Genomic DNA, 27,362 nt, shown 5'->3' on the forward strand with positions numbered 1-27,362 from the left:
CTTTTATGTAATATGAAGACCCAAACTGCACACTGTACTCCAGATGAAGCCTGACAAATGCCAGATGACGTGCCTTGAATCCAAAATCCCATTACCGTACCCCCTTAATCACTTGTGTATGCTTTCTAGTTCTGCTCATTGGTTGAGTCATCTCATCAACAGGCTTTCAAGTATCCAAGCCTCAATTGTGAAATTATATCTAATATTTTTATTTTCTATAAGCTAAACTTCACCTTTATAGTCATTATACTCATTTGCCTCATGTCTGCTTTGAACGAATAATAACAGTTTTTACAAAAATAGGTCAGTAAAATCAGCATAGCTTTTTGTTTCTGTGTTTCTGCTGTGTTTTAAGCACCATTCTAACGGTTTATTCTGGGGGGGGGGAATCCCTTGCTTTCTTTGTCCAAGCTAATTTTGCACCACTTGCACACCTTGCCTTTTTCACTTTTTTCCCCCTATTGCAAATAACTTTCTGATACAGCTATAATAATATTTTATTTACAAGCAGTGTAATGTATTGAGTAGTGTAGTTTATATGCGACCTTAAACCAGATCCACTTTGCGATCCTGAACAAGTCAAGTTCCCTGCCTGTGCTTCAGTAGTTGAAACATCTGATTATAAATACACTTACAGTACATGAAAAACTGGTAAAGTGCTGTGGGATGGTGCTGACTATGTAAAAGAATTTTGTTTGCAGTCGCATATAACTCCAATCCATTTTTGTTATTTTAATAATGCTAGCATTACGATAAATATTTACTCTGTTAATGGTTCTGTGTGTGCTCATTCCCTGTTGGTTATTAATTTCAGAGTTATATTTTAATTTTTTTTCAATACAAGCAGAGTTATCTATCATTACACAGATGTGAAAAAATGTTGCCAAAAAAATGTACTGCCCTGAAACTTTTTATGTTAAGTGCATAATTGCGGTATTTGAAAGGGACATGGGGCCATGACTGTTAATAATGAGCAGCACACCAAATAGTGAAAGGAATGCAAGGCCTCAAAGAGACCCGCAGAACCAGGCCAGAGTTTTTACTGACCTGCTTCAGGTATGCTGGAGAGAGAGGGGCTCCTGGGCCCCATTTCTACCTGTTCTGAGGGAAACACAGAAAAATCAGTATGTAATGTCATATCTGTTAAAAACGTACTACACAAGAATGGAAAGTAGTCAGAGACTATGCACTTTGTATAGATGGCCACAAAAAAGATACAAACAGCACCTGAGATTATAAATGATTCTGTATATGCAGATAGAGTAGCTTATACTTAACTTGATTGCCATCAGAGCACAGTATGCCCATGTCAATTATTAAAAGCAAAGAAATTCTAATTCCTTTATCCATGTTTGAGAAAGAGAAAAGGAAAGAGAGGGAAAAATCTTGCTTCTGGCAAGAAGTTATTTTAACCATATCGGGTGTTTTCTGCTGTTAGGTTAAAACTAAGATAAACAGTTTGTTGTTCACCAGCTTGCAGACTCTGGGTGTTTTTGTCAAGGTACCAATAAATGTAATAAAGCTAGCTAGTTTTGACATGTCACACTTTCAGGCACTGATAATCAGATTCACTAAAGAATGGTTTCCTTTTCAAAAAGGATATATTACTAATGAAAAGATAGGTAACAAAACGGAAACATCTGTCACATGAGTTGAAATAGTTTTAACTCGTGATCTCTTGTGATCTGTTGTCCAATCAGAGTTTCAAATAAAGCGTTTGTTGGTCAGCACATTTCATCTTAAAGTTTTTAAATTATGCCTTGATATGCAAGAAGCGGAATGAAAGCCAGCACCTTGTCCTAACTGACATCAGACACACGTGCAGTCTGGAATTGGGTTTTAGTGTGTGCTGCTGTGCACTTCTTTTGGGCTTAGTCACAATTACATCTTACGTGGCATCAATTATGAATAGATTGAAATTCTGTAAGGGTACAAGTTTTTTTTTGCCAGCTCTCCCCCAGGTGAAAAGGTACCCCCCTTTTTTTTTTTTTTTTTTTTTTATTAAAAGCAAGTAACATTCCATACAAACAAGTTAAGCTTAAGAAAATTAAATTCAATTCAGCCCCCCCTCAAGAGAAAGACAGGAAGGCCAACAGACAAAGTAAAACTTTAAAAGTAGAAAAAAGGAAGAGAATCCTTTTCCCCAATATAAATGCTTATTCTAAAATGTTATTAAATTAGTACCTGCCAGGTTTTAAAAACGTTTTGAACAGATCCTGTAAGTGAGAATTTGAGTTTTTCCAATTTCAAATAGTAAATAGTGTAACATGAGTTACCCACTGACTTAAAAGAGGTAGGCTAGGATTCGTCCAGCTGAGCAAGATAAGCCTACATGCTAATAGTGAAGTAAAGGCAATTCCTGTTTGTTTGTCCTTCTTCACTTTAAGCCCATCTGGGAGTGCACCAAACACAACTGTTAATGGATTAGGAGGGATTGCGACACCAAGGCTGTCTGAGAGGAATGCAAAGATTTTGGTCCACCATTTCTGAATCAAAAAATACATTTCAAGTCAAGTGGCTTTATTGTCATACCATACATTTTCCAGGATGCATTACCATTTTCCTTGCTAATACATTCTCATTTTGGTCTGCTTTGTCTTTACAGTTTTAAGATTTTCACACTTGATGCTAATGGAATTTTTTTATTTGTTGTTGCATGTCGTTATGAGCAAGTGTCCTAAATGGGAAACAACGTAAGTGAGAAGCAGCATTTGTGCATATTGCACAGAGAAAAGTCTGCATGCATTCAATCTGTGTGTGTGTAAAAGAACATTTCATATATGATCAAATGTGTTCATTCAGCTGTCTTACACATGAAGCCCTTAAACTCTGCAATGATTATTTTGGGTTTTAATTATTTATGCTGGTATATGACTTCCTCAAATACAAGCTATGGTGATATGCACTGTCAGAGAAGGAAAAACCACTACTCCATGGGCCACTCAGTATTTAGGTCAGGTCATCTGTTCCAAAAGCTGCCCAAAAGTGTTATAAAACAGTGTCCCCTATCCTAGCACAATATTAATAATTCCAGGCCTAGCACAATATTAATTCCAGGACTGACACTTGCTGTTTAAATTTTGTCTGCAGAATTCGCTGTCTACCCACATCTAGTTTTATTTCCTCTAACGTGGACAACGATGATTGGATCACCCCTGACCAGAAACTTGTTTACATGTGGACGGATGTCTACCACCCAGCACTGTACAACACTTTGTTCCCTTAATATCACTTGTTCTTTTTGGAGTTAGTTTATCACTCACCCAATGGAGATCCTCCATTCCTGCTTAGCACCTTACTGGTGTCAGAGTCTCCATTCTCTCTACTCAAAGCGCTCTCCACACAGGGAGGACCCGGGAAGCGAACCCACAAACTCCTTACTGCAAAGCAGCAGCACTACCACTGCGACACCTATGAGGATAGCATTTGACTCCTCAGGCTGTTGGGTTGGTGATCCCTGACAGTGTGAACCTCTCTGGCATATCTCACAGTTATGTGAAACACTTACTCGCCTGTGTGTGTCTTCTCTTTTTTTTTACAAGCTCTCCCTCCCTTCCTGTTACATCAAAGAAGAATGGGTTAGGTTGATTCTGACTGAATGTGTGTGTGTGTACACTACTTGTAATGCAAAAATGCCTCATCCTTGGTTGGTTCCTCCCTTGCACCTGATGCTCCTGAAATAAGCTCCTGTTCCCCCATAGTGGTGAACAGGAACATAAGGGTTCTAAAAATTAATTTATGTATTGATGCTTCTGGGTGCAACAGAATGATTTGTGTATGTCATTGCATGCACTTACACTGAAACTCATTAGATTCTCTGTGTGATGCTAGATTATAGGAATATTTTTAACCTTTTCAACCTTGAACAGTATTTTACACTAAAACTTTAAATACTGTGTCTTCAATTCAAGTAAGACTACACTGTGGTAGTTACTGCCTCACCATATTAATGTATTTTAGAACAGTGAAGATTTCCCAAACAATGTGGTAAGTTCACAATAAGCCTCAAGCAAAGTGTTTCATAGCAAACAAAAATGTCCTGTGACTACAAAAGGCAGAAACATTGACTTCTCTTTAGGATGGCTTCATCTTGTTGTTTTTTCTATTAATCAGCATATGAACTCTTGTGTAACACTATATTTTTGTTCTTTTTTTACTTTGCTGAAATCACAATATTCACTTGTTTTCATACTTGGTAATGTAAATAACTTGCTTAGGGTGGCACATAAAGCCAGTGACTGCAAAAAGCCTATAACCTCACGGCTTAGTCTATTGGCCTTATCCGTTAACAGTACGCCACATGATCGAAGCCACCTACTGCCAACAATCATGTAGTCTCTTTGGAACAGCAGATTATCACTTGCCTCTCGGAAAGTTTTAGGCTAAGCAGACTACTGCAGTGACTTGCAGTACAGTAATCCCTCACCTATCGCGGGGGTTACGTTCCAGAGCCCCCCCGCGATAGGTGAAAATCCGCGAAGTAGCGACCTATATTTATTTTATTATTTATACATATTTTAAGGCTTTATAAACCCTTCCCACACTCTTATAAACCTTTCTCACTCTCTTGTTAACCTTTCCCACGCTCTTATAAACACTTCCTATGCTCTTAAACACTTTCTACATTCTTAAACACCTCAGACCAACACTGCACACTGCACGCAGCGATCAGACGTCGATGTGTCTGCACTCGCTTTGTGAAGGGGGGCAGCTGAACTCACGCTGAGCAGAAATGGACTTTGTGCTGCTTCTGCCAAAATGCTTGCTTGTCGCTCTGCGCGAGGAGTGTGTGTGGGTGTGTGGATGTGTGAGAGCTGAACGCACGTTCGCTCAAACCCCCCCTCCCCGGAAGCGCAGTACGCTCCTGCCACTTCGCATTGTCAAAGGGGTGGGGAGCTGAATGAACGCTAAGGAGAAGTGGACTTTGTGCTGGCTTTGTGCTGCTTGTCGCTCTGCGTGTCAATAATTTAAAAGCCTGTACAGCACCAATTTTCCTGTCTCACTGTCTTGTCTTGCGTGAAGTTAAAATGTTTTATAATAGTGAGATGTTACTCATATCCTTAGCCCGACATCCACATATCATATGTGTTAACAAAGAGTGTTTTATAAGTTTGCATGTGTTTAAAGCATGTGGGATGGGTATTTTAAGGCTTAAACTATAAAAATGTTTATTTATATGGTCTTTCTATATCGCAGATTTTCTCCTGTTGCTGATGGGTCTGGAACATAACTTCCGCGATAGGCGGGCAATCACTTGTATTTAAAAACCCGCGAAGTCGTGAATCCGCGAAAAGTGAACCGCGAAGTAGCGAGGGATTACTGTAGACCCAAATTCAAGACCTTTTCTGGTTACTCTTGACCTCAACCTTTAGGCGGTTCCATTTAAAAGGACTCTCATGACTGGTTGCATTTAATAAATGTAGGTTGGGTGTTTTGTATTCTATCTAATCATGGTCTCACGTACAGGCTTTATTTTCTGAGTAATTCAAGCTTATGGTGTATTAGTATAATATCCATTCATCCATCTTCTAAAGACACTTATCCAGAGTAGGGTTATGTGGCAGCTGGATCCAATCCCAGCAAGCAATAGGTGAAAGGCAGGAACAATCGCTGGACCTGGGCGCCAGCCCATATATAAAGCTAAACGTGTATTTACCTGAAATGAAAATCCATACCATTGAATCTATCCATGCCAAATTTTACACAGATTCACTAGCTCTACATGTTAAGACCAAATTTAGTTGGGTACCCTTGCTACTTCATATTAATTAGCATTTTGCTATGTGGGTGATGCCCATTATTCCTATCATTCAAATTAAAGGGCTAACTTCCTTTTGAATTATATGAATTTTTCTCTTGCCAATGTGCTTAAATTAGCTGTAACAATAGCACTTTATTACAGGAGGGTTAAAAAAAAATCATTTTTGTCAATGCTAATTTATTTATAGAGCACGTTTAAAACATCAGCAATGCTGTAGCCAAAGTGCTTTACATAAAATATACAACAAGAATAAAAAAAATAAATACAATAAAATATAACACAACCAGAACTAAATTGAAACAAAACACTAACTAAAAGGGGAGAATTGCCAGTATCTAAAGCTAAAGGATAAAAGCGAGTCAGTCTCGTTTTAAACACACCAATTGAAGGTGACTCCTTAATGTAGTAAGGTAGAGAATTCCACAGACGAGGGGCAGCAGCTGCAAAAGCCCTGTCCCCCTTAGTTTTGCACTTAGTACGAGGAACCACAAGAGACAGCTGACTGATAGATCTAAGCTGTTAGGATGGCAGATGTAGAACACGTAATTCAGATAAGTATGAGGGAGTAATCCCATGTATGGATTTTAAAAACCAGCAGCAAAATTTTTAAATCGATTCTAAAGCTAACTGGCTGCTAGTGTAAAGCGGCTAAAATTGGAGACAGAGGAAAATTTTCTTGCCCCAACCAAAAAAACGAGCAGCATCATTCTGCACCAACTGCAACCTGTGTATCAGGGATTTGCTAATCTGAGAATACAGCATGTTGTAGTAATTAAGTTGAGAAAAGATAAAAGTATGAGTAAGATTACAAAAAAAAAAAGGCTTAACCTTGGCTAAAAGATGAAGTTGGAAAAAGCAACTGTTGTCCACAGAATTAATCTGTTTCTCAAAAAACAGTTTACTGTCAAAAATAACCCCAAGATTCCAAACTTGAGGTTTGCAAAAGTCCACGAAAGTGTTGAGAATTTCAAAATCAATTTGAGCTTTGGCTGCAGGACTAACTATCAGTACTTCCATTTTATTATGACTGAGATCAAGAAAATGGTCAGCCATCCAGGATCTCAGTTTATCAAGACAACTGTGCAACTGACTCATTCCTGCAGACAGGAATATAAACCTGTATGTCATCAGCATAACAATGAAAAGAAACATTACATTTCCTAAAAATAGTTCGTATAGGATGAAGGTTCTGTATACAGAAAATACAATATGACCCAAAATGGATCCCTGAGGAACACCACATTTAACAGGAGCAGTAGACAAAGAAGAGGAATTGAGAGTCACTGAGAAGTGTTTACCAGTGAGATATGACCTGAATCAGTTAAGAACAGCACTTTTAAGCCCCACCAGATGATCACGGTGTCATGATCAGTAGTGTGACAGGCTGCTGAAAGGTCTAGAAGGACAAGGACTGCTGCCCCACCTGAGTCAGTAATAAGAGAAATGTCATTAAATGCTTTCAGGAGGATAGAGCCTGTCTCCTGTTAAATGAGGTAAATTTAGTATATGAAACAACAGGACATATTGACCATCTTTTAGCTTTTACCACAATGTAGTTTACTCTTGAGAAAAAGATCGTAAAGACATGTTGCAGACTCTGCTAGTTATGTTGTATGCATATACACAGCTTTCACACATTAAAGGAATAAACAGTCTTGCGTAAGTAATCAAATGTGTTTCCTGCTGGAGATAAACACACATATGTTACTGAGTGCCAGTAGTTTCAGCTCTTTTAACAAATGAAACTTGTTTATTCACTGTAACAGCATTTTTGGATGTTTTTTGAAGTGCATGGATTGACACAGTGGTGCTGTGGTTAATACCTTATGTCATCAGGAGACCAGGTTTGAATTTGGTTCTCCTAAATCAGGGGTTCCCAACTTGGAGTTCAAGATGGCATTTCAGGGGGTGCAACAAAGAGGATGGTTGCATCCTGATTTTCCAAAATTAAGTGAGGGCCTTTGTTTGACTTTATTGTGGTGCAATCTATATATTGCAGTGTTCTGTCATTTGATGGTTATTAGTTAGTGCTCCTCTTCTATGATATGAAAAGAATCGAGCATTGCGCGTGCAATTATCACCTGTGAAGGTGCTGCAGAAATGTGTGTTCTTACAAGTTCCTTGCTGTGGGCAGAGCATTCGTAAAGGCAAATTTATTTATTTATTTGTTTTTAAGAAAATGGAATTTGGACCTTGCCTTGATTTGTGGAGAAGTGCAAGGTCTGGTATTGATTTCTGTGCAAGTCCTGATCGAGAAACATCACTGAGGTTTGATTGACATTTTTGCCGGGGCAAGGTGACTGAATTGGATGCTATCCCTGTTGCTTACACTCGACCCACCTCTCCTGCTGGTAGTAATGCAGCAATTTTAACTGTGCAGCACATCTGTTTTTGAACTGCAGTGCAGGTTTTATCAGGGGACAAAGCTCGTTGACTGCGCTTCATGGCTTAGTGACATGCTGACACCCATTGCTTCACAAGGGTCTCCAATCCCCCCAACCCCTTGTTTGTTGATCGTATGTCATTTCTTTGTGGCGCTGGATGCTTCACAGGCCACCCAGGCCCCCGGAGTGTCTAACTTTTATGGGGGACACATTTACAAGATTATTGAGATTTCTAATAGACAATTGCTCAATTTTTAATTAAATTTTATGCACCGAGTTAAAAGCTGTTTTTCAGTTTACGCCACATACAGTACTGTGGGTGAACAAATTTGTGGTTCAAAAATGTGAAATTTGATTTCATCTTTAAATGTGATATTACTTTTATAAATCAAAAATTTTCTGGGGACACGAGGCATAGAAATGTTGGCAACCACTGCCCTGAAGACATTAAGCTTAGATTGATTGGCGACTTCATTTTAGTGTGGCTGTGCATATGAGCACCACTTCTACTGTCTTAGGTTGGCACCGTACTTCCCCCTCAAGGCATCAATGATGCAATAATTGGATTAAATGACTAAAAATGTATGTGTTTATTTCAGCAGAGTCTATGGATCTGGCTAATTTCTAAGCTAAGACAAGGTTAAATCAAAAATCCTGGATAATGCAGCCTTGAAAGAGAGCAACCCAGTCAGGCTGACCTGTGCAGTGTGCATTCTAACTGTTGTTACGGTGCCTTCAAAAGCATTCAGACCCCTTCACCTTTTTATACATTTTTGTTATGTTGTAGCCTTATTCCAGAAATGTTCATTCTTCCTTTCAAAAGTACTCAATTTCCCAGAATGACAAAGCGAAAACAGATTTAAGGAACTGTTGAAAATTTATTAAATAAAAAGAACTGTGATATCACAGTGACACAAGTATTCTGACCATTTGCTAGGACACTTGAAATCTGGGTCCGGTGTGTTCCATTCTATTGATCGTCATTGAGGTGTTGCTATGTCTGTTTGGAGGCCACCTGTGGTCAGTTCAATTGATTGCACATAATTGGGAAAGGCACACTCCTGTCTATAGGTGGACCCACAGATGACATTACATATCAGAGCAAAAACCAAGCCATGAGGTCAAAGGAATTTTCTGTAGAGCTTAGAGACAGGATTGTGTCAGGGCACAGATCTGGGGAAGGCTACAGAAAAATTCCGCTTGATTGAATTATCCCAAGAGCAGGGTGGCCCCCATAATTTTTAAATGGAAAAAGTTTGGAACAAACGACTTCCTATTCAGGCAAGCTGAGTAATAAGGAGAGAAATGACCAAGAAGAGAGAAGACCAAGTAATAGTTCACTTTTGCTGTACTCGAGAGAACCTTCATGGAGATGGGAGAAACTTCCAGAAGGACAACCACCACTGTACCACTCCACCAATCTGAACTATCAGACTATTGAAAACAAGATTCTGTGGTCTGATGAAACCAAGATTGAGCTGTTTGGCATCAAGTTTATGCATTATGTCGGAAAGAAATTGGGTGCCGTTCATCACCTGCGCAGTAGTACTCCAACAGTGTAGCAAGGTGGTGTCACCATCATGCTTTGAGGTTGTGGACTGGGAAACTAGACTGGGTTGAGGGAAAGCTGAACCGAGCAAAGTGCAGAGGTATCCCTAATAAAAACCTGCTCCAAAGTGCACTGAACTTCAGGCTGGGCAAAAGGTTTACCCTCCAACAAAACAGTGGTAGTAAGCACAAAGCAAAGACAACATAGGTTTGCCTTAGGGGCAACTCTGGGAATATCCTTGAGTGGCCCAGCCAGAGCCCAGATTTGAACCCCAGTCAAATATCTCTAGAGAGACACAAAACCAGCTGTCCACCGATAGTCTTCATTGAACCTGACAGAGCCTGAGAAGATCTGCAGAGAAGAATGACCGAAAATCCCCAAATCCAGATAAAGTGTAAAGTTTGTCATGTCATACCCAAGACTATAGCCACATTGGCTGCCAAAGGGGCTTAATTCTTGTGTCTCTGTGCTGTGGTTTTTTTTTTTTTTTTTTTTTTTTAACTTGCTAAATTTTCTGAAGTCCTGTTTTCGCCGTGTCATTCTGGGGTAATAATTTTAGCAAAAGGTTGCAACATAGCAAATGCGTTAAAAGTGAAGGGTCTGAATACCTTCTGAGGGGCCCATAGATAGTACTATTTAAGATCACAATTATAAAGAAATTATAATTTCTAAAATTATACAGAAGCAAGCAATGCTGTTCAAGTGTATTCTTCTAAAGTTTATGCTTAAATAACTGAATTTAATTGATAAACTTCTGGCAGATTTTTTTACACTGAGCCTTCAATAATATCTTAGAAAAGAAGCCAAGTATGGCACAAATCGTACATGATGGTGGTGCTGTTTCAGTGTTTTCAATAATACAAATGATTTGATTTCTTCCTGTATTTTGATTTTTTTTATGCTTAATAGCTCCCTTTCAGAACTACTATGATTACCTACAAAAAGGCATGTTGAGGGAATTTATAATACTGTCAATGGGAGAAATTTAGAATAGTAAAGTTGAAAGACACCACTTATTCAATTAATTTTATGCGAAACCACTAGTTTTTAGTAATTTTACCCAGGAAGAGTGGAATGCAGACCTTTCAGTATAAGTGTTTTAATTAAGGTATCGTAAACACTGTCTCTTCACAATTCTCCATACTTTCCACAAGCAGCCTGAACTGTCTTTTAGGTTTCAGCATTCGGATTTTTGTGCACAGCAGCTGCTTTTAGTTAAGAAAGAAGAAAACAGAGATGAATCACTCTGGGGCGAAACTGCAACAATGGTGTAACAGAGTAGAGAAAAAGATGACTGGGTGTGTTGAACATGTGAAACAGTTGTAGCAAATGGACTAGACAATGTAGAGAGGTAAATAGTGTGAGACAACATAGCCTATGAAGTGATGTACATACAAGACTAGTCACAAAGGTGGGAGAAACCAAACTCTGGTGTGGATATAAATTGAAACAGCCATCCTTTCATAGTGTCCTAACTCTTTGTCCTCTTTGTCCTTTAGTGCTGTACCTGGATGGCTCTGTGCTGGTCTTTGATGACATTTTTAAACTGGTGGCCTTTTACTGTGTCAGCAGGTGAGTGACAAAATTTAGGGAAACTTGTATTGAACAGAGTTAAGAGTAGTTGCAGACCCAGCAATTTATAGACATCCTCCACCTCTTTGGTTCTCCAGATGTTTAGATGATAAAGTATATTTTTCTTATAAACAATAAGTAATTCTATATGGAAGTTACACATTTGTATATAGTAATGGCATTTCTGAAAATACATACCATAAAATCTTGTGCAATGTAAGGCACGAATCTTGCTAATGTTTCCACCCTGTAAAATAGCATTCAATTTCTACCCATCTTGGTGGACAAACTCCGAGTCCTAAACAGTATGACATGGAAAGAACAGAACAGAAAACATCATTTCACCTTAGTAAGTTAATATGGTCTTCCTGACTCGAGTCTTCTAACTCTAATAAGATATGGTACTGTGGTACTTCAACATGTAGAATGTGAGAAAACAAGCATTATTTGTGTCAACATCAAAGTTGATTAAATAAAATACATCATTGTCTTTGGTTGCTCAAGTGCAATAGCTTATTCTAGGTTATTAAAATAACATACCATCAAAATATACAATCATAGAGCAATTCCTTAAGACCACGCCAATAACACCAGTTAGAGCCTCCTTCTTCCCTCTAAACAGCCTCAAGGTCTTCATTACATGGATTCCACACAATGCTGATAAAATTCCTTTGAGATTTTGGTCTATGGTGACACAATTGTATTCTGCAGATTTGTCAGCTGCATAATCATTCTGAAAATAGATAGATAGATAGATAGATAGATACTTTATTAATCCCAATGGGAAATTCACAAATCTCCCGTTCTACCTCATCCCAAAGGTGTTCTATTGGATTCAGATCCAGGGACTGGGAAGGCCACTGAAAAACACTGAACTTATTGTCATGTTCACGAAACCAGCTTGAGGTGACTTTTGCTTTGTGACAGGTTGCATTATCAAACTGCAAGTAGCCATTAGAAGATGAGTAAATTGTAGCCATGAAGGGGTGCACATTAGAACAATCTAGACAAGCACATGCCATTCAGCCTAACAAAGCTCACCAGTCCTATCCACTTAATTCTTCTAAAATCACATCAAGTTGAGTTTTGAAAGTCCCTAAAGACCTTCTGTTTACCGCACTACTTGGTAACTTATTCCATGGTGTCTATGGTTTTCTGTGTAAACAAATACTTTCTATTGTTTGTGCGAAATTTACCATTAACAAGTTACCAACAGCAAGAACAAGTGTTGTTGTTGAACTCATTTTAAAGTAAGTCTCAATCCACTGGACTAATTCCTTTTATAATTTTATACACTTCAATCATGTCATCTCTTAATCTTCTTTTCCTTAAACTGTAAAGGCTCAGCTCTTTTAATCTTTCCTCATAACTCATAACTCATCCCCTGTAGCCCTGAATCAGCCTAGTCGCTCTTCTGTGGACGCAGTGCTGCTATGTCCTATTTGTGGCCTGGAGACCAAAACTGTATAAATGGTCCTCAACAATACTCAAATAGGCTGAGGCATTCACGAAATGTTTGATTGGCATTAACTTGGCCTAAAGTGTGCCAAGAAAACCTTCCCCACACCTCTAAACCACCACCACCACCAGTCTTGGCTATTGGCATAATGCAGATTAGGTATATGAATTCATGCTGTTGGTGTCAAGTTCTGACATTACCAACAGCGTGCCTCGGTATAAATTGAGATTTTTCAGACTAGGCTATGTTTTTCAAGTCCAGTCCAGTTTTAATGAGCCTTTGGCCTCAGCTTTCTGTTCTTGGCTGACAAGGAGTTGAACCTGACGTGGTCTACTTCTGTTGTACCTCATCCGCCTCAAGGCCCGGCATGTTGTGCATTCTGAGATGTTTTTCTACTAGACAGAGTTGTACAGGGTGGTCATCTGAGTTACTGTAACCTTTTTTTGTCGGCTTGTACCAGTCAGGCCCTTCTCCTCTGACCCCTCTCATCAACAAGGTGATTCTGTCCACAGAAGTACTTCTCACTAGATGTTTTTGTTTTTTGCTCCATTCTGAGTAAACTTTGAGAGACATGAAAATCCCAGGAGATCACCAGTTTCAGAAATGCTCAGATCAGCCTGACTGGCACTAACAATCTTTCCACAATCAAACTCCCTGAGATCACATTTTTTCCCTATTCTGGATTTCTGATGTGAACATTAACGGAATCCCCTGACCTTGTATTTGCATGGTTTTATGCACTGTGCAGCTGCCACATGATTTTCTGATTAGATAATTGCATGGATACCCAAATGTATAGGTGTTCATTATAATTTGCTCTGTGAGTGTTCTGTTAAAGTCATCAGTAGTTAATCAATACAACAGAATGATTTAGTTGTGGACATTTGTCTAACGCTCCTGTAGTTGTTTAACTCTTTGAGGGCTGAATATTTTTTCCAAAAAACATAGTTTCCAAAAAGCAATGTCTTCACACAGAAATCAACATAAAACATCTGTTGCTGCATGCTGCGGCTGCCAGTTTGCTAAGAATATGCGGCAGGCTAGCTGCCCGGCTGTCTTGCATGGCTGGGACACGGTCAAAGTGCATTGCAATCTGGTTTCTACCTCTTATCATTGTTAAGTGGCACTCCTCCCTGGTGAACATTGTCAGTACAACGATTAGCTGGAACCTCACATTCTTTTTTGATCACTTGTTTCAAAATCTGAGTCCGACAAGTTATAGTCCAGTTCAGAGATAATAGGCAGAACGTCGTCCACAGAGTATTTTGCTTTAAGTATTCGCTTTGATCTCTCACCAGATGTCAGTGCCATTTTTGCCATTGTTTGCACCTTGCTCCTCACGCAGGTGCAGGAAATCTCGGTCACACCAATGAATCTAACTTTCCGTCTTGCAATGAGAGTCCATTTAAAACGTAACGGTTGGCTTTGTCACAGTTTACAGTCGGATTACCATTGTCAACTCCTCCTTTTGACAAAAGTCGACATCAGCCCTGAAAGAGTTAAGCACATCTGGTTAGAAAAGCATTGTATCCATTAGGGTTTCAGTTCTGATTTGTACAGTAGCTATGAATAATCACTAAATAAGCTATGAGCTTGCCAGGCAGAGTTATTATTATTTGTCAGTTCTTTTTTTTTTTGTTGATAAACTTTTATGTATGTCTGGTGCTTCTGTGCATCAGACATAGGGAAGTAACAATGAATTTTAAAACAATTGTATATCCTTTCATTTATTTTATAGGGATGTACTTCCTTTCACTCTCAGTTTGCCACAAGTCATCACAGAGTCCACCAAATATGAGGATCTGGACACCATCTCAAGTCTTGGCTCAGGTAAACAAAGAAGGGATGTAATAACTTGGGAGGAGGTCTCACAATGGACACTTTATCATCATCTCTTACAAAATAAAAGACCTCTTGTGCAAAAGGGTCTTGCAAGTCCTACCTTCAGCTTCTTGGTCAATGGTTACATTGGGCAGTCCTAGGGGCCTGTATGTGTGGCAGTTCAGCCTGCCAGGGAGTTTGCTTTCTTTGGAGTTTTTGTTGAAACATGTGTGATAAGAATTAAACCAAGACATCATAAACTTTTGGGGCAGCCGCCTGTATATTGTTTTCCCGGCTGCAAAAGTTTTTCTTTTTTTTTTTTTTAGTAGCACGATGTGCATAGTACGGAGTCCACAACAGAACTCAATTAAGTGGAGGCAAGATGTCGGTTTTACGGGCTAGAAAAGGAAATGATGTCATCTATGCCGGAACTGGAAGTGACATCATCAGAGGCACTGGAACCTGGCAGGATTTTCCAAAAATCATCTGTAAGGGACTGAGAGACACGGTCGGCACACTACGCCACCCACTGGTCAGATGTAGTATTACAGTTACTCAAGCCCTTTAGCTACTCGCACATGTGTGACACATGCTAAAATGCCTGTCACACACAATACTTGGTTGTTTGTGCTGGTTACACTGCAAAGTTTTACTGGTGATCAGACAATGCTGACTATAGTAATGAACCCCAAGAGACTGTTTACAAACTGAGCAACTTCATACAAGCATCCAGATACTTCATCTATTTGTATATACCACATAAGCTATAACCTGGTTTAAAAACGTGCTTCCAAACTACATTTTTCTTTATTTGATGGACTGTCATCCCATCCAGAAGTCGTTTCTGGCCTTTTCTTGATGTTGCAAGAATAGTGAGTCTTGCTTCACTTATACATCATGATTGGGCTAAGCAGGTTTGAAAATGGATGTGTGAAAAGATTAACCTCCATGTTGAGTGTTAAAATGCATGACTGCTTTACTTTTGTAAAACAACAGGAAAATTGCTTTCAATTGGTATGTTTGTTTCTCCACTTCTCACATTTGGTACATGTCTATTTTCTCTGTAAGTACAACCCAAAAAATATTTACATTGATTTATTTCCATTCATAAAGAGCAGAAAACCTCCTGATTGATACAGAAAGCCACATTAAACATTAACGACTGATTTTTCTGGGGAAAGACTTCTCAAGAAGAGACAGCAAGCAGCATCCTGGATCTGAACCAGTGGCCTCAGGCATTCTATCATGCTAGGTGGAGATTTCCTCAGCACGGTTTATGTGCTTTGTATGAAGCCAGATTCATTAACAATAGTAAGAATGCAGCAGCTAAAATCCATAAGGAAGGAACAGCACCCACGTAGGGTACAAAATAAGGCTGCTTCAGTAAAGGGTAGGTGGTGTCACACTGTGTTAGACTAAACGTGAAAACACTTAAAATAGAATCCTGATTCAGCCCAACTTGAGGGGTGCAGCTGCTGTATCCAAGGTTGCTTCTTTAAGTGAAGGAAAATTGGTATCCACTTAAATTAAAGGGTCCCCTTTATGATAGCAAAATAGGGGAGCCAGCCTGGCTGCCTGTAATTTGTTGTTGTTTTTTCCTTTACCTTTTCCTTTACTTAGTGTTTTACCTTTCACATAATAAGAAGCTGTCATCTGTCTTGAACCTTACTGCTTTGAAACCCCAAATCCTTAGGGTAGAATTGCAGAAACTCCGGAGATTCCAGTGCGCTTCCGACATCTTGCTTCCACACACATTACAACTTTCCGAACTGTCATCATGACTAGCAGAAAGCGGTTTCCTGTTAGAGAGCAGAGAGCCAAAGCATTTTAGTGAGCTGAATAGCAGCTCCGTACCATCATTATTTTAGTAGTCCAGTTAAGAATGCACGCTAGAAAGGCCCAAATATCCTCAAACATTTGAGCGTATCCAGATACCTTATAATGTAAGAAACCTGAGAGCTCATTGTTTCTTATAAAAGGGAACTTACACTTCTTTGTAATTCCTTACTGGTTCTTAGCTAGTTAAATGTAGTTCTGACTACATCATACAATGTCTTGCATTAGTCTTTCACACGCAAAGAATCCTCTTGCAGCTTTTCATGTTTCCAACCACAGCAGAATTTCTTAATCTGTGCGCAGCAGCCAAAGTCGCCGAGTTGTGCTGAATAATTGTGATGACAAGTGGGAGTTAAGTAATAGGCCTTTCACACTGCACTGGAACCTAGCAACATGGTAGGCTGAAGTGTGAATTAGCTTTTCAGCAGTATACTAAGACTTCAGTATTATAAAAGCACTGACCTTCAACCAATTGCAGAAGTACATGCAAACAACATATTGCATAGCTGAATTAGAAAATGGCTTTCCACCTTATCCGCAAAGTAATTACCAAAATCAATAAAAGAGTCAACAGCAGAGATTTAACTGCGTGGTACCAAGAACGTATATGGGTTCAACTTTAGAATGGTATCTCATGGGGTCTTATTTGTAAAACTTTTCATGGATTCAATCGTGAAAATATGCACAACCAAAAAAAAAATTATATTCATTGCATTCGTAGTCTGTGTCACAATCTGATTGTATGGGTGGTTACCTACCAGGTAACGCTTGTGGTTGGTCAGCAAGTCGGCTAACATCCGCCACGGTGCCCTCATTTCGGTTGCGAGAAGCAGATCATAGAATGGTTGAAATAGTTTACTGTCAAATAATGCAAAGAGTACGCGACACGTGTTTCGCCCTAATTCTGGGCTCATCAGGCGTACACACTCACTGCACCCTCCTCTCGGGGAATTGAATCTCGGACGTCAGCGCCAGAGGCGAAGCCTCTAACGTTGCGCCACGGCGTGTGGATATATATCAAACTGGCATATGCACATTTCCACGCAATGTTCCCTTTATAAATCACAATCACTTCATAAATGTGTATTCGTAAAAATGCCTCGATGCTAATCGACCTTTATACGTATGCAGTCACAATGCTGTAGTCGTTCATTGGCTGTTAGAGCAGCCTTCCTCTTGGTGTGTCGAGACCCTGGTGTAAGCATTCAAGAGCATCTGGCTGCACTCTATAGCTGAGCGTGCAAGATCATGTGCAGCATTACAGCGCCTCTCCTTTGCTGGGAAAGACATAACATGCCAATGTCTGAGTGATTAGCCGCTATTACCTGTCGCATGTTATGACACAATTGCTGATCCAATGAACAGTACAAAACATATGAAAAACTGAGGGTTCAGCCAGTTACTTTACCAACAAGCCAGCCACCATGTCTGCCAAAATTAGTTTGCCTCAAAATAAATAAATCACGGGTTGACCCACACCACAGAGACATGATGTTTGTTAGTCCCATCTTGGCATCACAGATTACTTAATTGAATGTAACAGCTTATAGTTAACAAAAGCACCTTCACACCCACACCATATGAAAACTGGATGTAGCTCTTCCTCAGTCAGCTAATGGCTTTTATCACGGTGCGCTTCACGAAGCTTGGCTGAGATATTCCAGACCTGTTGACCAGTTCCCATGACAACGATATAAACTGATGAAAAACCAAAAATGTTGTTCTGTGAAAATGCTATTGTCCATTTTAAAAGGGAACTGAAATACAGTCTGTGCATCATTTTCAGCACTTTTGAGGTGTAATGTTTGTCACATTAACACACATTATAATAACGGCTCTGTGATGTGAATTATTTTATATTAATTCATATTACAAAACTGTTATTTTGTATTCTAATAATGCATGTGAGTCATTATTTAGCTGGTTTGTCTGCATTTCCCTACTTGATCAAGGGTGTCGTCATTTCCCAGTTTCTCAGTAAAGTTGCATCAGAGTTCCTGTAAATAAATGCATGTTTTCCCCGTCAAATTTTCTTTATAAATCCTAATGTTTACGTGCACATTGTGAGAGTCGTTTTTTTTTTTTTTTTTTTTTTTTTTTGTGCGCACACAAGCTTTATAAATGAAGCCTCCCATCCTGCTTGGTAAAATCCTGCTTTTAAGAACGTTGCAAAAGCTTTAATTAAATGTGCCTTCCATAGTGTAAATTTTACATAATATTTTTATGTCCTGTGTGTACACTTTAATATGTTAAAAATATATATATATATATATATATATATATATATATATATGAATTTCCCATTGGGATTAATAAAGTATCTCTCTATCTATCTATATATATATATATATATATATATATATATATATAATATCTCCCAAAGTCATAATTCTATTCAGGTACATCTATACACATTTTTTTGTTTAATATATGATAATTAACCTTATTCAGTATTAATGGCAACGATTTTTCCTATTTCGTATCCTACTTTTTTATCAGTTATAGTGCGCACAAGTCCTTCTTGGTATCCCAAATGAATCAAATGAAGAAACCTTTTACACAACATTATGGCATAACTCATTATTTTCTGTCTGTTCCTCCACTCATCCATCCATTTTCCAACCTGTTTGCCTCATTCATGGTCTTGGAGAGCTAATGTGATTGGCAGCAGCAAAAACCTTTGGTGGGGTACCAGTCCATCACAGGGAGAACACCAAAACCCGGCCAACTGTGTCATCGGTGAACCAAACATGCTTGTTCTTGAGATATGGAAGGAAAGCCATAGTATCTGGAGATTAAAAAAAATAGAGAGACGTGGTGAGAATATGCAAATGAGTCTTAATTTTATATAGTTCAAATTTATATTCAAGCTTTTACTGCCATTAGGTGGCCAGCACCAATTATCTTGTAACCATCAAATGATGCGTCTCTTACCAACAAACAATACTGTCGGAGTTTCACAGTACAAATGTTGGAGTCTGCACACTTTCTGGCATCAGGTTGGGGAACAGAATTTGTGCCAGAGCCGATTGTCAGAAGTAGTTAATAGCACTTCAGGGTTTGAATAAGTATGGGAGAATACAAGGAATGTCCACTATAAAAGAATTACATATAGAAGTGATTAGAATGTTCTAATGAATGGAGCCTCACAGGTAGATGTAAGCAGAGAATAGTAGCCAGAGACGTGACTGCCAGAAATAGTGTATTGAATTAGGATGGTGAGAAGGCCAGTGCCACACAAATAAGCAGTGACGGATGGTATATTCTGGTGTGTAAGAGTCAGTGGCAGAGTTTTGAAGATGTTCCTCTATGAGACAGGAAATCTATTTGAGGGATGACGTGGTCTTGTTTGGTGTTGCGACAGAACCCTGAAAACACCCTTTTCAACTTTCTGTAGTTTGTTTGTTTATACTTCTCAGGAAAATCGTTGAAAAAAAGAATTATGGTAATTCCATCTAAGACTTTTCGCTGCTACTGTAGAGAAAAGATGTCCAGATAAAGAGACACCACAGTTATCAAAGTCGTATGCTCTGTTTTTCTTATCTTGCTCCTCACATTACGCTGCCCATCATTTTATTGCAAGCCAAACTTAAAATGCTTAGGTCCAATACTTAACCGTTGAACCTGCTGGGTGACTCAGTGTTAGGCATTAATCCTATAGAAACAACTGTAATACAAGCAGCTAATGATAGTGAAAAAGCAAGTATGTAAAATGAAGTTATTTTTCTTTAGTATATTTCTGTTTAGTGTATTTTATTTGTTTGCTTTATTTCAGTTCTGTATTGTTTGTCATTGGCAGAGAGATGTAGGTACACTTTAATTGCGGCTGTTAAGGAGTGTTGGCATTTCAGTGGTGCCATTTCAATGCCATTTCTATTGTTAAAACGGGCCTGTGGTTCTGTGCCTCTAACCATTAGCGGTGAACCACTGATCTCAAGATCTAAACTGGCTGCCAGAGACCTCCTGACCACTGCTGACCAGTGTTTGGGTCAAATGCTCTTTCCTGATAGATTCTTGACAAGGTCACCTTTTGAGGCCCCAACATTATCACAGAATTTAAATTAAACCACAAGGGCATGTCAAAAAGTGGATCTGACGTCCATTTCAGGGTCGTAGAATGTTGAAACCAGCAGCATTAGTGGTGTTCCATATGCATCAGGCCTAAACAATAAGAATGGTTCAGATTCAGGGACCTGGACTCAAATCAAATCCTCCCTGTCTAGAGTTTGTAGCTTCTACCCATGTTTCTGTGGGGGTTTACTCCCTTGTTGCAAGGACATGTTAGACTTGACTAGCAAGTGCTTTGTGGTTGTTCCCTGCAAATGGCAGCCACCCCATCTGGTGGTCCTGTCTTGGCTTATTGTTTCCTTTTACCGTGTGCCTGTATGTTGGAATCTTTGGGTTCTGACAGACAATGGATTGATGCGTTGGTTTTGTTTGGTCTTATGAGGAGGAATAAATCAGAATGAGGGAATTTGAATTGTTTAAGTATCCCACACTTTCTACAATGTATATGTTTTGAAATATGTCACCATCTCCATTAGCACAATCATTTGCTTTTGTATCTCATGAATATAAATCAGGCTTGTACTTTATAAAAACATTGCTCACGTATAAACAGTTGTGTTTACCTTCGTACGCTTCCACCTTCCAACAGATTCAAGTCCTGAAATGGCATGGTGTATTGCTTGCTTGCTTGCTTACCTGCCTCTTACATCAGGTTTTGTTCCTTTTGAAGGAATGCTCCACCAAAAAAATTTTTTTAATATGTTACTTACCCCATGTAGTTCATTGAAATGGTCAAGAAAATTTTTCAATCTCATGTTTTCGTGGAGAAAGGGCATGAAGTTTCTGATAGACTGGGACCCAATAGAAATCAACTCTGGACAACAGCAAACAATACAAAATGTCCATGAAAAAAAAAATCTCCTGTTGAATAATCCATTTGTCAAGTCATCTAGTTATATGCCCAGAACGCACAAAACACATGCATTTTTTGGTAAAATATATTGTTGCATAAATAACTCCGGAAGCTGAAAGTAGTCCACAAATGGGAAGCCTCTTCACACAAGGTCAGGCTTCTTGAATTGAAAACAGGACTCTTGACCACTGAATGAAGGTCAGAGGTGGGTCTTCAATTCAAAAACATGACCCCATATTAAGAGGCTTCCTGTTTATGCACTGCATTCATTTTCCTGAATTATTTTTTTAGTAGTATTTTAGCTAAAATTGCTTGGCTTTTGCCCATTCTGAGCATATGACTGGATGACTTGACATGTGGCTTATGTCACATGAGTAACGTGAGATTTTTTTCATGGACATTTTGTATTGTTGGGTACTGTCTAGCATTGATTGTCATTGGGTCCCATTCTAGCAGAAGCTTTTAATTCCTTTGTTCACGAAAACATTTTTCTTGGCCACCACTACAAGTTACAAGGGTTAAGCAACACAAAGAAAATATTTTCTGGTGGAGTATTCCTTTAAGAATGTGTGATCACTTTCAGACAACTTTTATTTTAAAATCATCTGGAATAGATTGTGGTAGATGACACTTTCCCTTTCATCTGTAGAGCCCATCAATGAGGATGTTAGATGCTACAGGAATTCAAGGGGTAGGTTGAATGGCCAGTCGATCAAAGTCTTGGTCCTCTGCTACCTTTCTGCCCCATTCTACTGAACCTTCAAAGTTTTGTGGCCCTTTAACATTTTGTCAGCGGACACCCCTGTCACTTTGGTGCCCAGTCATTTCCATTTCTGCCCCACTTATTACTCTACTTAGCTCACTTACTAACCTGTTCTTTCCCAGAGGTCTTTGTGGCCTGTTCCTGCTTCACCAGAGCTGCTGCCATTCCTGGTGCAGTTAACTGCTTCATTTCAGCCCTGAACATTGCAGCATTGGACGGGCAGAACATATTTACCATTTTTGCCATTTAATCTCCCTGATTATGAGGCTTGTGTAATTCCTCCCAGTTTTGGAATACTCTTTCTCTTGGATTTTTTTCCAAGGCTGCTGGGAGGTTTTCATGATGAATAGAAAGGAGATGCCCATGTAAAGCTCTCTCACATTTACTGCTTTTCTCTCTTCAATTTCACAGATTTCTGGGGTTCTTCCCTGAACCAAAGAGCTGAGGCTTTCAAAAAATGTGGCTCCCGCCAGGCACAGCATCTCTCCACTGACAACAGTCACTGCTCATGTGAGATTGAGTTGTCAATAGGAAGTGACCGGCTGTGGTATGTCAATCCTATTTTTATCGAGGAGTATTGCAACAGTTTGCACACTGCTGCTCCCATTACCAGAAGCCAGAGTCTCACCACAGAGAGCGTGACGCAGCCCCGATACAAGAGGCCACCTCCCATCCCGCCTAGACCTCGACCAGAAGAGCTCTTTGCTGGCATTCGGGCAGTCAAGCAGACAGGCACTGCCATTCCGAGCACTCCAAATCAGGAAGTGAAACATGGCCAAAACGAGGGGGCAGGTACCTCTTGCCAGGTAGCCGGCAGCGTGCAGCAGACTGAAACTCGGAAGCCCTTGCGAATCCCTCCCATTCCACCAAGAAAACAGTTGTCTGGTAAGCACTTGGGAGAGGCAGCCAGAGAGGCCAGGAAGACTCCGCCATCACAAAAGCAGCAAGACAAAGTGCCGGTTGCCACACTGGTTAATATAGAAGGTGATGACACAGAAGGTGCCATTCTGGGTGTGGGTGGCAAAATGTCTTTGGGAATGAATGACCTGATGCCTGTACCCACTGAGCCAAGTCCTCTGACCATGGAGAAGACAAAGAAAGATCCACCTGTTCCACCTCCAAGGAAAAAGCGACAGTCTTACCTGACAAGTGTTTCCCGGCCTCAGGGGACATCAGCACATGTGAAGGAGTTGCCCTCCAGTCTAGTGACTTCAAGCATTTCCATTTCTTCCATTAAAGTAGTAGAGCCCAGCAGCCTAAAAGGCTCAGACACCTCTCTCTACTCTCCTGAAGGCAATTTGGCAACCTCCAATACGGAGCACGACTCCTACTCCACGAGCAGCACAGAGGAGGACACAGAACACGCCAGCAGCCCTGTGTCCCAAATGAAGAGAAACCCCACCATCATGCTGGACAAAGCCAAACAACGGCTCTCCATGGCCAACCTATCTCACGTTTTCACAGCCTTTATGTGCGCAGACCGCAAACTGCAGAAGCGCATTACAGAGCTGGCACAGGATAAGGAGTCATATTTTGGCAACCTGGTACTGGACTATAAGGCCTATACTTTGGACACCATGAAGAAGCAGGCATCCAGCACTGAGATGCTGCAGGAGATCCGGCAGATGATGACCCAGCTGAAGAGCTATTTGATCCAGAGCACGGAGCTGCAGGGGCTGACCGATGCCACCGTTTACACTGAGGAAAAGCTAGGTAAACCCATTGTCCCATATTTATATCCTCGTTGATTTACAAGGTCAGCACACTGCGGTGGCTTTTCAGATACATCCTCCTGGGGATGCCTGAGCTGCCTCGACTTGCACAAACTGTCATTTTATTTATATCTGGTCTCCACTAATCTTTATTTCTAGCTGTGGGTTTCCTGTTGGCCTCAAAGCACACAGGTCTGCGTCTCAGCCTCTCTTGCACAGTGCATCTGTTGGCTTTTTTTTTTTTTTCTTTTCACGAATGGTAGTTGCTTTGGGAACCTGGTGTGACATCAGCTGGGGTCTGTTTCTTGTAGCATGTTTGACGCTCCTCTTCATGAGTTAATTTCCTTCTGGGGTTTTTATAACGGGACGATAGAGATAAACGTAGTGAAAACAGTAGCTGTGATACTGAGCTAAGTTTTGATATCATGGCGACTTCCCCGAACTGTGGTCGTTTTAAGCAACTTTTGTTCTTTGCTGGGGTGGGCCTACATTTGAATGTATTGGTGTCAAAGGGTTAGTGTTCTGTAATTGCTGGACAAGTGAAGACCTGCTTTTAATAAAAGAAATTAAAATGCACCCATCTGTTGGTGTTAGGCCCACTCTGTGGGATGAGGCACAAAGCTGTCACAGAGCTGGGCAAATTGGCTGGTGGTGTATTGGGGAAAGAAAAGAAAGCAGGAAGGCCAGCATGCTGACAAGCAGGTTTTGGCTAATGCACTCTTACAGCTTTGACACTTCTAAATAAAAAAACAAATTTATTACCTATACTTTATAATGCCAAATGGAATTGTTTTATTTCTTTGAAAATTGAGGGTGGTGGCACGTTTCATGCCCTAATGCCATCATTTATCCGTGCATCAAGTCATTTTTTTTTTTGTAAAGTGTTCTGTTGTAAGGGGATAAAGCTGATCCAGGCAGCATTGGTTTCAAGGCAGGATGGACCATCCCAAGCCCCCCAAAATCACATACACTTCTATCAGTCAACTGAACACACACACACGATTGGAATGATAGAAATCATATAGAAACGCAGGGAGAACATGCCAGCTCCACACAAACGGAGACCTGCCTTGACTTTGAACGCAGTCCCCAGGAGCTGTGAAGTAGCAGTGCATGTCCAGATCATAAGCAGATTGTTCTTTTTTTTTTTTTGTATGATATGTAGCTCTTTTTCGATAATGAAGAGAAGCTTAAGTATAATGGCAAAACTTAGTCAGCATTGCTTTGTGTGTCACCTTCTGCTACTAAACCAAATTGTGAATTTCCCATTGGGATTAATAAAGTTATCTATCTATCTATCTATCTATCTATCTATCTATCTATCTATCTATCTATCTATCTATCTATCCCCCACTCTGCAATAAAAGAGACAAAAATCCCCCTTTATAAAAAGGTCAATATGAGCCTGAGCCTGTCCAGACAGTAATGGGTGCAAGGCAGGAGCCAACTTGCACACACATTCACTTATTATTTAGATTCCTCAGGTCACCTAACAACATGAAGAACATGAACTTGAAGAATAGGAGGAAGCACAGGGGAGCCTGCAAAGCCTATGCAGCGGGCATCCCAGCTACTCAAATTGACGTTCAAGCTCTGAGGTGACCCATCCTGTATCATAACGCCACCCCTAAACTTTTTTTTTTTGTTAAATATAGCAACTTTTTCTTGTGAACGCCATTATAAAACACACTTAAGGTTGCTCTCCAGTTATTTCTGTATAACGTGTACTCAAGCACCATGTCCTGGCAGATTAAGTGGCCCACTCGAGGTGATACAGGAAATACAGGAGACTAGGTTCATGATGCGTCTTATTGTCCACTAAGGGAGCACACTGTCTAATACTAAATTTTTGTAATAGAGCCCCTTTCTGTAGTAAACACCATCCCAAAGTGTTGTTTTTTTTTTAGGAATGTTATACTAAAAACTGTGCCATGCTCCTCTACGTTTACATCTTGTGGTAGACCGCCAGGGCCCTTACCCAGCTGGGATGCCTCAATCATGGAAGGACCAGAGAGGGAGCTTATTTCAGACACTTCTCTCCCGGAACACTAGAGGGCAGTCCCCTTGGCTTGCAGTGGGGCCACACAGCACACGTTTATTCATGTGAGGAAGCACTTTTTCTCTGTTCCTCAGAGCACAGTCCATGATGCACCAAATACAGTCCAGCACAAAGACTTTCCTGCTTCTTCTTTTCTGTCTCCACTCCTCTCCCGGAAAGCTTTGTCCTCCTTCTCCTGACTCTGGCTCCCCGAATGGAGTGAGGCAGCTCCTTTTAAACAGACCCTGGGAGTGTTCCAGGTGGCTCATCAGTCAGACCTGGAATCACTCCCGGGTGTGGTGAAAGCACCACGCAGGGCTCTGCAGCTCCACCTGGTGGCCCCCATGGTACCCAACAGGGCTGTGCCACGCTCCAGCTCCCAGCATGCCCTGCGGGAATCCATGGTGCCACGGCCACCCAGGAAGGGCTGTCCTCCAGCATCCCGGAAAAGGTAGTGTCTTGCAGATGCCCTCTCCCAGGTCCATCCATCCAGCTGGCGTCCTGGCCGTGCAATGGCTCTGGCCACCCATCACAATCTACATTTATTTGCTTTGCAACTTATAAAAGAGGTCAACATAATCAAATAAATATCAGTCCGATGGGCTCTTTGGTAACGAGTGTGGCCAGACAGGGGTACAAAATGGATCACCACAAGTGAAGAGCCCAAAACAAAAATACAAGCAAGTTGGGTTACAAAACCAAACAGCTAATATCAGTTTGACAGAAATTCACCAAATGAGAGTCTTCAAACACTTCATAAACACATTAAGGGAGTCCGAATTTCGAATGGAGGTGGGGTGCTTGTTCCACAAGCTAGAACCAAGAAAAGAGCCTGAATTGAGGTTTCATGCCATGCATAGGTGGCACCAGCAGACCCGAGTGGTCGAGAAGGAGCATAGGACCTCACAAGTGTCTCCACATACATAGGTGCTGACCCACTGGCTGCTCTGTAGGTGAGCATCAAAGATTTGAACTTAATACTTGCTGCTACAGGAAGAGGAGTGATGTGTGCCTGACTCGGCTGGTTAAACACCAGACGTTGCTGCATATTGAATCATCTGCAGTGCCTTGGTGACACATGCTAGCACTCCTGCCGGCAAATAGTTATGGTAGTTCAGACATGACAAGACCAAAGCCTGCACCAGGAGCTGTGCGGCACCCTCAAATACAGCTTGACCTTGTAGATATTGTATAGCATGAATCTGCCAGACCGAGAGGCCATTGCAGCATGTTCAGTGAAGGACAGCTGGTCATCTATCACCATCCCCAAAGTTGTGTATGGACTTGGAAATGTTGGGGTGATGATCGATGAGCTCTCTGGGTGGTTAGGTGACTTGCTCTGAGCCAGGCGACAAGCAAAAAGGAAGATAGACCCAGCAGCCTTATGGTGTGCAGTCTAACACCGTTGCCATACCCTTAGACCAGTTTTGGGTGGGCACGCTTTCATACAACAGCTAGTCCTGTTTATGGGTGCCATCTGACCTCACAGGACCTAAATGACTGGATTGCATTCACTTTGAAATGCTTTAATTTTGCTGAAAAGGAC

The 27,362-nt window shown here is 40.5% G+C and overlaps 1 protein-coding gene across 2 annotated transcripts in view; it reads left to right on the forward strand.

Annotated features, from left to right (window-relative positions):
• Positions 1-27,362, forward strand: part of rin3 (Ras and Rab interactor 3) — a 60,352-nt gene that overhangs the window by 21,290 nt on the left and 11,700 nt on the right. For both annotated transcript variants that reach the window (XM_028821774.2, XM_028821775.2), the window contains exons 4-6: positions 11,194-11,266; positions 14,464-14,555; positions 22,478-23,779. In XM_028821774.2, coding sequence (XP_028677607.1) covers positions 11,194-11,266; positions 14,464-14,555; positions 22,478-23,779 — 1,467 coding nt within the window. The remainder of the gene's footprint in view (positions 1-11,193; positions 11,267-14,463; positions 14,556-22,477; positions 23,780-27,362) is intronic.

This window comes from Erpetoichthys calabaricus, chromosome 16 (genome assembly GCF_900747795.2).
Source record: "Erpetoichthys calabaricus chromosome 16, fErpCal1.3, whole genome shotgun sequence".
Lineage (NCBI taxonomy): Eukaryota > Metazoa > Chordata > Cladistia > Polypteriformes > Polypteridae > Erpetoichthys > Erpetoichthys calabaricus.